General features: G+C 41.5%; 1 protein-coding gene across 2 annotated transcripts in view; it reads left to right on the top strand.

Moving 5' to 3' along the window:
- Window positions 1-1,551: 1,551 nt before the first annotated feature.
- IFT56 (intraflagellar transport 56) overlaps window positions 1,552-12,385 on the top strand; it is a 56,088-nt gene continuing 45,254 nt past the window's right edge. The window contains exons 1-4 of one of the 2 annotated variants that reach the window (XM_074901398.1): window positions 1,552-1,645; window positions 1,764-1,901; window positions 2,302-2,394; window positions 8,754-8,868. In XM_074901398.1, the coding sequence (XP_074757499.1) occupies window positions 1,643-1,645; window positions 1,764-1,901; window positions 2,302-2,394; window positions 8,754-8,868 (349 nt within the window). In that variant the 5' untranslated portion in view covers window positions 1,552-1,642. The remainder of the gene's footprint in view (window positions 1,646-1,763; window positions 1,902-2,301; window positions 2,395-8,753; window positions 8,869-12,385) is intronic. The other variant, XM_074901400.1, reaches the window with a different exon arrangement.

The raw sequence follows: 12,385 nt of genomic DNA, 5'->3' as shown, positions 1-12,385 counted from the left end.
TCTGAAGCAGCAGCATGCAGTTCTTATCTGTAATATGGTCCAGCAGTAGATTGCAGTGTGACAGCATATATTTATTCATACAAAAAAAAAAGCCTCTTTTTTTTCTGATAGAGTGCAAAAAAATTTTCTTCTCAAAGAAAGAAAAATGGTAGAAATACAGATACCTTATTAGTACTGTCCATGGACATGTGTATTTTGGCTAGCTGAGTTGTCAGCTTGTCCTCTGCACTGGAACTGCTAACGGTGCAATTCAAGCAATATAAAAATGAAAGTTGGGGAATTCCAAATGGAAGTTTGGTGTTCCTTTGTAACACAGAGAGATCTGTTTTATTCACAGCAAACTGCAATGTCAGAAATGCTACCAGAAACAAGCTGTGCTTGAAAGTTATTCAGAGTTTGCTGGAAAGATCAGCTACTGTGTGCAGTTAAAATGTACGCAACCCACATACCTAGCATTTCATATGATGCTCTCAGTCTTTATAATTATAGAAATACAGATGGAATGGCTATGTTTACCAGGAAAGTATAAATATCTGTGGGATTCCCTTCCATTGGGCTGTCACAGGTGGGTGATCAAGCCATCAGGATCAATGGGAGAAGTTCTCTGGTAAATGGAAGAAGGTTTCTGGATCACCTCACAGGCTGAGGGGGGTTGTTCACTCCAAGCATATGAGACTCATTATGACATGCCAGGGAAGAGCATTTTGGGATTGCACAAGACTTATTATGGGCTGTTTCGGCTAAGGACCAAAGGTGGGGAAAGCAAGAGATCAGGGAGGTTTGGGAAGGAACCAGTATGGTGTTGCCTGAAAAGAAGATTGATCGCTTGTGTGCAATAGGTCAATAATCACACACTCAGGAGAGACATTGCTTATTTTAGGGTTGTGCAAGCCTAGGTGCTCCTTGGCTTCCCACAAATTGACAGCCGGCTGAACAGGAGCCAGCAGTGTGCCCAGGTGGCCAAGAAGGCCAATGGCATCCTGGCTTGTGTCAGCAATAGCGTGGCCAGCAGGGACAGGGAAGGGATCTGACCCCCGTACTCGGCACTGGTGAGGCCGCACCTCGATTCCTGTGTTCGGTTTTGGGCCCCTCGCTACAAAAATGACATTGAATTACTTTCTTGAGCTAAGCATAATATTGCCACATTGTTCTAAAAGTTTCATATTCAACAATGAGACACAGGGCAAGGGGATAAAAGGGGCTGGTGACGTGCAAGCTAGTTGCTCATCTGTACGTTTCTCTGGCTGTGCCCTGCACCTGACCAGGGCAGCGCCTCGTCTTCCTCTCAAACCCCATTTCGAACCGTGTTCCTGGGTGAGGGACTCACCCTGGTTCTGGACGTGGGTGTGTGCACGGAGGCGTCGGCGCCAGCAGCTGGCACAGACCACAAGCCATAGGCCCTGTGTGTCCGGGGTGCCACAACCGGACAGACGGACTGGGGGGCCGACCGCCCGTCCCGCAGTCGCCACGGAGACCGACGCCCGCCGCAGCGGCGGAGGCGGAACCCCGGGGGACGGTGCCTGTCGCCAGCCGACGCCTATTCGCAGCCGCGCCAGGGCCCGCGCCGCCGCCTTCCGCCGTCCCGGGGTTACCGTAGCAACGGCGCCGTCGGCGGAGCGGGGACTCCAGGCCCGGCGGCAGGATGGTGAGAGGCGGCGAGGCGGGGGGCTGTGGGGCGGGCGCGGTGCTCGCCCCCACCTCGGGCGGGGGGTGGCCGCCCCGAGGCTCCGCTCTGACCCGGCTTCGCTCTGCTCCCTGCCCAGATGCTCTCCCGGGCCAAGCCGGCCGTAGGGGGTACCCCGCCGCCGGGAGACCGGCGGAAGAAGAAAGGGAAGAAGGTGCCGCAGCTGGAAGAGCTCCTGGCCCTGAGGGACTTCACCGGCGCGATCGCCTTGCTGGAGGTAACGGGTCGCGGCGGAGGCGGAGGCCCCGGCCCGAGGGCGCCGGCAGCACCCTGGCTGTCCCGGTCCCCCCGGGAGAGCGGTGCCGTCACCGCCAGGGCAGCGCCCGACCCGGCCGGGGCGGCGGGCGGCTCTTCCCCTGCCTTGTGTCCCCCTCGCCTCCTTCCGCACCCGTTAGGCCCATTTGCGGCAGCTTCGCCCCTCGCGTCGCAGAGCTGGGGTTGGCATGGGAGGGTTGCCTGCCGCTTCCCTCAGAAACGTGAGAGCAGCCCCACCACAGTGGCATCCCCAGCTGCCAAACCACCCCTGATATAAGATGGCCCAGTATCGTTTTGATTATCTGAGGGGCTTTACACATCGTGTGGCAGCTGACAAAATACGTACATCCTTCTCTACGAAGTTTAAACGGCACGTGGGTGAGCAGGAGGAGGATGCAGACCTTTGGATTGGATACTCTGCCTTTCATTTGGGTGACTACAAGAGAGCACTGGAGGTAAGGTGGGAAAATCCTACTCTCCGGAGTTGGAAATCGGGATGTTGTGATAAAACGATGACAATGGGAGGAAGATGTTCTGTAATAGGGAACAGTTCTGCCAGCCAGTTAAAGTACGAATATATAGTAGTAAAGCAGATGCTATGGAAAGCAGTTTGAATTGGGAAAAAAAAAAGGTATTTGCCTATGAAAATAGACATTTGAAAATGTTATCTATTGTCTGATTTTATACTAGGCTCAGTAACCTCATCTGCCCTTTTAAATGTCATCGTTCATGTCCTATATTTTCCATTCCCTTTTTGCAGCTAGCTTTCCACAGTTTTGTTTTTCAGATTTAGTTATGTTTTTGTCTTCGTTGTGTAGTTTGTAATACACATGCTTTTAAAATTCTTTCTTTAGAGGTTGATGCCCCTTGCCATTTAATGTACTTTGTTCTTTATGTTTTCTTGTATTAGGTAATTCAATGAAATGAGACATTTTCCATAAGAGACATGTTGATTATTCAAATACACATACATTTTTAATATTTGCACCATACAGTGCTGTTGTATCTCCTTCAGTGTATGAGTCCATATGCAATTCTTGTGCTCGTTTATGTCTCCAATGAAACTCAATTTATTGCCATTGTCCCTGGGATTCCTTTATCTCCTCAGTTGTGCTAGCTTATTTCTCTGTGGAAGTTAAGACTTCTATAGAGTGTGCAAACCAGAACAGGGAGCCTTGTGGAGTGGTGTAGTGATACCCACAAGGCTGTGTTTAAGCTAGTAAAGATTTGAAAACAACTCAGTCTGCCTGAATATTGTTTGTCTCCTTGCTGTATTCCCACAGATGTGAACTGTTGGGTCCATACAAGGCTGGATTGCACTGTCTAAGGCTTATGGTTTTGGTCAATGTCAGCTGAGGGAGATCTCCACCACAATGCACTGTGAAGCATAACTGCGAAATATATCTGGTTTTGCAGTCTTTTAACTTGCTTTCCCTGAAAGAAATATTAAAAACAGATTATAAAGTATTAACAAAAGAAAATAATAATGGAGAAATGGATTATAGAACAATGATGATCTTTTCACAGATAAAATTAGATGTTTTAACTTAGTTAAACCTAATTTTAGTTTTTACTATAGTAATACCTTGTCATGTGCACAGGATTCATGTGAGGTGGAAACAGAATTTCTAAAGCTTCTGAGTAAATTCGCAAGCCACTTTCCCCCTTAAAAAATGGAAGAGGAAACATCCATTGGAGATTAGAAATGCTCAGTGAATCAAATTGACAAATTGACAGCATAGAATGTAGAATAGTAATATAGGACATAGTGGTAACTTAATATTCATGTTTAGAGTTGTAGAATTTAAAGATTGTGAATGTGATAATCAGTTCCTGTAGTTAATTTATACCTAGAGAGTGGAGGTTTAAAAGATTAAAAATGTTTGTATACAAGTGAAAAATAGCTTGCAATCTCTTTGAAATAAATTTTGCTATTTGGAAGACCCAGTAGGAGCTTTTATAGGCAGAGTAGATTTTAAATGTTTCCTTCAACGAAAAAATAACGTATTTTATTTTATTTATTTTTAGATTAGGTTTTGTATGTGGTGTTTGGTTCACCACTAGGTGATGCTGTTGATTCAGGCTTTTAAAAACTGCAACGTAGTCGTCTTTTTCTCGTTTTTCTGTGCGAGTAGGGACAGTGTGTGCGTGGTTTGTGGTTGGTTTGGTTTTGTGTGTGTGTGTGTGTGTGTGTGTGTGTGTGTGTGTGTGTGTGTGTGTGTGTGTGTGTGTGTTTTAAGTGAGAGATCACAGGGCCTATCTTTGCAGATTTGAGACAGATTTTTGTCACAGTGATAAGTCCTGATAACTTCTTCATTTTATGGTGGCATGTGAAAGATGAGCCTGTGCATCTCAACCTAGTTTCTTTTGGGACAGAACACCATAGTTGTAATTCCCAAGCCTGTAATAATCAAGGGAAACGGTGCTGACTGTGGAGGCTGAATTGCCTTTCAGTTATCAGCTTCGAGATTGAGTGTAATGCGTACCTTCTCTGCTATGTTACAGAGGCATTGTTGCTGTATTTCTAAGGACAAATTCCGTGATCATCTATACCCTCGAGATCTTGGAGCACTCTTTAGGGAGTGCCAAGAGCACTGTAAATAAAATACTCTGGGTATAAGATTTTGCAGAATTCTCCAGCATGATATCACACACAATCTAAATGATTCATGTTCCTAAGTGCCTGCAAAAGTGACAATGCAGAGTCTGTGTCACTGTATTCCTGGTTCATGGTTTGTATTCCATGTACCTGAGGAGAGTCTTCAGAAATTATGCTGCTTGATAATCCTTTTATTTGTAATTACACCTTCATAGCGAGCCAGGCATAGCGAGCCAGGTGTACGGCAACTTTTGGGGAGGCTTGGGAATTGGGTGAGGTGGCCATCATCCACTAGTGGGAGAAGCAGGGAAAAAATGGGAAACACGCAGACGTCCAGGTCCAAGAATATCTTAACAGAGAATGACAGCAGAATATCTGGCACATTCACATGAGAGAATTCACATTCTCTTATAGGCACACCAACAGTCATGTATTCTCCAGGTAGAGCTCTAACCTCAGCTTTACTAGGGTCACACTTTCCCCTTCTTAGTAGGTAGATGCCTTTCTCAAAGGGTATGCCACCAACACTGGTCTGATGGGATCATCTCTACTACTGTACACCAGTTTACAAATGGTACTGCACTGGACTCGACTCTTAGAGCAGTCATGGTAGCAGTCCCTCCCTGGGGACTCTCTAGCTTCCTTCACAACAAATTGATTTTTACTAACACTGAGTGGTCAGTGTCCTCCCGGCATCATATGGCAGCCAGAACTTCACTGGTAGATGGCAGCATCTAATTAGTTTTCTGGAGTCTTCCACATCTACTATTCCTAATGGGGAAAAATCTGCCTATCTTTCTGCCATAAATTGTTCATAGCACTGATCTTAAACCTTTCCTGAAAATTTTCCCAGTTTCACCCAAGAACCAAATTCAGCGCATGAGTCATGATCAGAGCATGATTCAGTTTCTGAGCTGACTGATCTTATAAATTGAAGCAGCCAGGGCCTAAGAAAGGCAGGGTTATAAGACATATTTGAGATATTGACAGTTGAAGAGACAAATTGACAATGACAGGTGCACTGCTAGGTTGGATTCAGGAGCAGGTTTCGCATTTGCACTGTGCACCTCTGACTGGGCTTAGGCACAAAGGATGCAGGCGTGATACAGCTGCCAGACATGATAATGCCATTTTGGCCTATCACTTGCACATGTGAGAGCAAAGCATGATCCCCAAGCTAGAGCCTTCAATGCATTGTTTCTGTCAAAATCTCACAAACTACAGCCAGCAATTCCAACAGCCTCTTCTATCTGCTGCCTCCCTCCTAGCAGAGTATCAGGAGCCCTTCCATCTCTTCACTGGGTGGGACCTCCTGCCTACACTGGCTTTGATCAGCATAGTTTCAGTCAAATAGTAAGTCATGAACAGGGCTATACTAGGGTAATGGTTCATCCATGAGCAGTATCTGGTCTTGCTTGACTACTTCTGTGGGAAGTGTGAGAATACAGGCACACTCAAGTTCCTGAGAGCTGAACCTAGAAAGTAAAAGACGGATTTTTGGCTTGGGAAAGTTCTCTAGGCTTCTCTGTCATTACTGTAGCCAGGTTAAGCATCTCCACACCTCCTTCGAGTACATGTGGGGCAGTCATATAGGTTGGCCTGTTTTTTGGCTCTTTAGGATCTGTGTTTACAGGCTTGAAGAATCCACACAAATAATAAGGGTACTGAGCAGAATCTCACTGGCCTCAGCATTGTCATAGTTGTAGGCAATCAATCTGGCAGCCTGCTTTTGAGGAAAAGAGCATGTGTCTTGTGATAGGGACAAGAGGTGAAGGAGGGTGAAATATCAAGAAGTTGTTATGCTCTTGGTTGGCAAAAATATGCCACAGGTCAACTGTTTGGAAAGCTTTTGGAATATTTAGTTAGTTTGGTTTCTTGGAGAGGAGGGGGGGAAAGCTCTTGTGAAGTAGTCTTTGAGAAACTGATGTGAAATGCCTTTTATTGAGGAAAGGGGCAACAGCGCATGCTCTGGGCTCGTGGCCCAGAACTACAGGGTAAGGAGCACTAATAGTCCTCATTTTTTTTACTGTGTTTCCATAGATTAACATTGGTACTGCTAGAGCACTCTTTATTTATTGCTTGCTTTGAATGACCAAGCCAGAACATGACTTGTGTTTATGCACTTTGTCTTTTCTAATTAATCTGCCTGAAGCCATAGCCGAAAGAGACCTTTGGGTGCATTTAATCTGAATGGATTTTGAAAGATTCCAGATGGTCCCAATAAACAGCAGTGGCCTAACTCTCAGAGCTCCATGACAGGCCTATGTTAAGATTGAACTGGCCTCAGTAGGAAAGGTTGGCCTCTATGTAAATGTTTGGGGGTTTTATTTATTTATTTTAAATCTTCTTGAAGGACAGCTAGTCCCTAAAGTACTAGCAAGACTGAGCTGGCTTTTAAGGGCATGCCTTACCAATATCTTCTCTGTTTGGGACTGCAGTTTATTTTCACTTGGCAACAGAAAAAACAAAATTCGTTATGCTTGCAAACTGTAAACTTTATTGCTGTCAGTATGTTTCTATTCTTGGGATTCACTGTCCTTTGGGCATGGCTTATTTTATCTAGTGCTGTATATACATCTGTGCCTTTCCCTCAAAGGTAAGAAGTCTTCCATCCGTAGTGGCACAATCTGGTAAACTCTCCGTAGGCAGAGGGAAATTCCAGTTCATATGTTTGGAGGAAGAGTACAGAGTCAGCAAGGGGTTGTGTTGCTGGAAGGCATGAGAGGTGTACGGTGATTGGGAGTATGTGGATGGCGCTCTTTCAGAAGGTCTTGTGAGAACCTTGCATGACCCTGCCTGCTTTGCCTTACGCTGCCTGTTGCACATGGCTGGATGGAGAACAGGAGCACGAGCAGGAGGCGCTTTCGCTGGGGTCCTTCTTAGTAATTTAACAGAAACCTGAAAGAGGAAAAAAAATGGCATTGAGAGGTCTACCTGCCTCTGTTTTTAGTACCTATTGTTACACAGAGCAAAGATGTTTGTCTTCAGGAATATTACTGTTCAGTAGCTGCAGTTTTTTTCATTAGAAAAAGTATAATGAAAGACTTCTCTGTTAATTTTTTACCACTTCACAATTAACAAGACATTAAGTAGTTTATGTGGCAGTATTAATGGATATGTAATGAATGTGGATGTGTAAGAAATATCAGAATATGGTATCTGGTGATTTTCTGTAGCTGTTGGCTGTAAATCTTAAAATGGGAAATGGTGAAGTTAGGCACAGTTTAGTAATATTTACTATAATTATATCTTTATCTATTAGGAAATCTCAAATTTGCCCAATACCATCTTCTAGTCTTTTATTTTAATGCATTGGTCTCCAGACAATTTTGATCATGCACCCCTGTCAGTAAAAAACTTTGGAGCATGCGCCCCCAATATACATAGATACATATATTTATTTATAAATTATATACATGTACTACTGTACTAAAATGTATTATAAATCATACACAAAAAAAATAAAAATAAATAAAGATGAAAAAATCACTATTTTAAAAATATTTATTTCGGTTATTAATGTTACCAAAGAATTTTTCTTCTTGCACCTGATGGTATTGTCTTGCACAACTGCTGGAGTGCACACACCCCACTTTGGAGACCACCGTTTTAATCTGTACTGAGACATTACCTACAGGTTTCTAAAAGCATGTTTAACACTTGCTTCAGTAAGTATTCACAGGGAGATTTCACTGGTGCTTGTGGCTCCCAGGCTTTGACTGGAGAAGTCAGGAAAACATTAGAGAAGACTGAGGAAAAGTTGGTTGTTTTGATGCCTTTAACTTTATATTTATAAAATATTAATATGTTAATAATTTATTTACTTTTATAATATGTAAATATATAATAATATAAATGCTTTTAATATATTTATAACTTCAGTATTGACAGAATTCATGCTGCTACAGTGAAAATTTGTAGCACTGCTTGTTCCTGTTGTCTGTTCTATTGCTGTAAACAAAAAAGAGCTAGGGACGTATCTTAGGCTAAAATGTAATAGTTTCGTTGTAAGAACTGCAATGAACTCGAGAATAAGTTGTGTGATCTCAGTAATTTAATGATGAATTGTAAAATGGTGGAAGAAGAATGATATTCAAGTCTGTTGCATTATTTATGTATAATATATAAAAAATACATTATTATATAATATATAAGGATATTTAATTCAAGTCTATTATGCATTTTTTAAAAAATCAGCCCCCTCTTTTATTACAGGAATATGAGGCCTTAACCAAACAACCAGCTTGCAATCCAGATGTTTGGGTGAACCTTGCCTGTACGTACTTCTTTCTGGGGATGTATATGCAAGCTGAGCAAGCAGCCTTGAAAGGTGAGATGTCTCTGATGGAAAGGACTACTTGTTGATTTGAACACTTCAAGTGATTTCTAGAGAAAGTATTCAATTTATCTTTTCATAGGAATAAAGGATACTTTTGAACAAAGATTTTGGGGTTGGGGTTTTTGTGTTGGATTTCTTTTCATTTAACAGGTGACTTGTATTGCAGTTTGCTTCCTGAAAATACTTTGGGCAGGTGGAGCAGCTGGAACTGAAGCAAGCATCTGCAAAATAACTTCTCTTATTAATTTCTAAATATAAAACCCAGCATATGCTGACCAGCAACAAAAAGTTACTTTTCTTTTGACTAATTCCATGTCTCTGAGCCAGTGCAGATAAAACTAATTAGGCCGGTGATGTTTTCGAAAAATAAGCATCTGAGAGAGTTCAGCATTGCCCCTCATGTGTACAAGAACTCTGTTTACATAGTTTCAGTGACTTAGTAAGTGGTCTTCTTGCCTTCTAAGTCAGATATTAGGCATGTGATTCTTCAAGACATGGAGTTCACTGCAGTCACACTGTTACAGTTCTACTTTAATCTGAACATGCATAGAATCATTTAAAGAAGAGGAATGGAAAATAGATTCCAAGGCATTTTTTACTGCCTAAAAATGTTTCTGAAATTTAGTTTTGTTACCCATCACTTTATCTTAGTGATTTATATTGTTTCCCATAACGATAGTATCTCAGTGCTCTCTAAGTAGAGTAGTAGTGATGTTCTCAGTCAGCTTCTGACTCTTGCCTTTTTAGGATAAAACTCTTATCGAAGTATGGGTTTTCTCCTGTCTTTAGTCTTCTAGTCTTGGGCTGAAAATAGGGTAGGGAGTAAATAATGGAGTACTTTCTGATACTGTGGAGCAGTGCCTGCAAAATGGACAGTTTTGTAGTATTTTTTAGAAATAATTAGATTCTTGTATCCCTTTAAAATCCTCTGAAATATCATGATGAGCTTGAATCCAACAACTGGAAATGTTTTGTTTCTAACTGTAAAAAGTTTCATGCAGAACTTTGTGATCTGTATTGTTGAAGAGATGCATAAATTTCTAATATTCAGAGATAATAATTTAATCTTTAATGTATCACAAATTTGAGCTTTGGAGATTACAGTCTAGGACTTGAACTGGAATCTAAAAATATTGGGCAATAAAGCCTGAGGTGTCACTTTGACCTAAACCATAGAGGAAGCAAGCAAGCTGCATCCTGTACCAGTTGGAGTCATTGACATCAGCTTCACGTCATGCAAATTGCAATAATCCATTCTAGAGATGACAGATACACAGCTGGGCATGCACCTTTATTAATGGACTGGAAGTGAGGGAAGGTTAATTTTTCATGCCCTGTCAGATTAGTTCGTAGTTGCATGGTGAGTGGCAGGGTAGGGGGTGTGGTTAGTGGTACTCAGGTCCTGGAGGAAAGGACAGGAATATTAACACAGGAGTGCAAGACATAGGCGGTGTAGCTTGGGGAGGGAACAGAGAATAACTGAGTGCTCCCGCTAGCAGTATCAGTTCCTGATTTTATGTAATTGTTTAAGGACAGCATTCCAGTTTTTGCAGTGAGATGCTAAACCTTTTTTGTGCGTACTGTAATACTGATGATTTCTGGCTACTTAAGTTTGGTGGGAAGGCAGCAACAGCTGAAGATTTGTAACACTTCTCTCTGCTGAAGACTTTCAAGTGTTGTATATTCCCCTTTCCACTCCCATCACTTCTGTCTTTCTTACATTGAGATTTAACCATTTTATGTTCGCTCAAGACAGATCCTCTTTTAGGTATTTTTAACATTTTAGGATTGCATCAGTGATGGCTGTTCACAATATATTATTGACAGCTGAGGCCGTGACATCTTGTGATCTCTTCCATGGTTTGTAAAGATCCTGAAGAAGCAAAATAGTTCATTGGATATAGACACAACAGGTGAAGTCTCTAGAAGAATACCATTTATCCGGTAATGCCTTGAATGCTGCTGAAAAAATGATAGTGTTGGGCTGCTTACCACTGCTACTTTGGGATTATTTTGCCTGAATTCTTGCATACTGCTTGTGGTTTATTGTTGCAGTTATGCTAAGCCCCTGAAAGCAGCATAGTACTAAAACAAATGAGGGAGAAATAAATTATTTTCAGCTATAATTCTAAATTTTTACAGTGATAGAATCACTGTGTGAAAGGGAACATAAATGTCAGCTAGCTTTCTGGAATAGATTTTCCACACAAACATGTAAATATCTAGAAATCAAATAGAAATTCCTTCTTGCTGTTGCTTAAGAAAATTATTGTTAACTGTCCGAGGAAAAATATGCAGGATACTTAAAAATTAGGAAATTAGCATTAAAAGCCATGAGGTAATTATTGCATTTCATACAAGATACATAGTCCACAATCTCTTATGGAGCAAGGTTTTATGTTTATTTTTTAATACATGTGAAGTGTTCTCTTAGCTTGTTGTTACTTAATTAAAATTTCATGGTACATTCTCTCAGGAGAGAATAAATCTGTATATCAAAAGTAATATAAACCAGAATTACTGCAAAAATAACCTAAGAAGTAGAGCAAAAAGGCAATAGAGAAAAATCCTTCTTTGAGGGTTTTTCATTACAATTGTACTTTATCTCCTCTAGGCTTTCTTCCCAATTCCTCTCAGATATTTCTGGCGTCCCCTTTTTCCCTGCTGTTCCCTTACATTACGGTTACTAATATTCCTGGATCTGAGGTGAAGGTAGTTACTTCAGGTCAGCTACTGTAGTTTCATAGTCATCCCATAGTGAAGCTGCCAAGTGATGCTGCTTTGTTTACTTGTTTTGCATCTGTGCTCTCATACATTGGCTGAAAATGTTTTCCATGCAGAATGCTAGCCCATCCAGTCTTGGAAGAATGAGACTGAACATCTCCATCTTGATTTAATAAATAATAATAATACATTACTATTTTTTAATTATAAAACCAAATAATCTTATGTTGCATTCCCAGTTCCTGTGCCTTGCAAAGGACAAGGACCAGAAACTTCGCCAGGCACACTTGCATGGTGATCCTGGCAACTGATCCTAGTGTTTAGAAGCCTGCATAGTGCTCTCAGAAGCTGTTGGCTAGCACTGCATTAAGAAAAACACAAGAACTAACAGTGTTCTTTTAAACCACAAAATGTGCACATAAGTGGGACTGTAGTTAAATCTGTTACGAAAATTAGTCTTTTTAGGATAAACAGAATTTTGCAATTAAATTTAAGATTCATGCACAGGCAGGGTTGTGTTGCTGAACCAGTCGTTAAAGTTCTTTTTTTTTTTCCCCCTCCCTTCTGATTTTTGATGGGCAAAGCTTTGTAGTTACTTTACTTCTTCAGAACTTCACATGTGTCAGATCTAAATGTGGTTTAACTGAACAGAGATACTTCTCATTTCACAGCCTATACTGGAAGGAGCAGTATTGTACAAAAGCAGAATAGAGATGGCTTAGTAAGAACGATGACATTTTCCCAAACCAGTTTTGCTTATGCATGTACTAATGTTTGCCAGGTG

The sequence above is a fragment of the Athene noctua genome, chromosome 3, assembly GCF_965140245.1.
Source record: "Athene noctua chromosome 3, bAthNoc1.hap1.1, whole genome shotgun sequence".
Classification (NCBI taxonomy): domain Eukaryota; kingdom Metazoa; phylum Chordata; class Aves; order Strigiformes; family Strigidae; genus Athene; species Athene noctua.
This window is presented reverse-complemented; position numbering and strand designations above follow the sequence as displayed.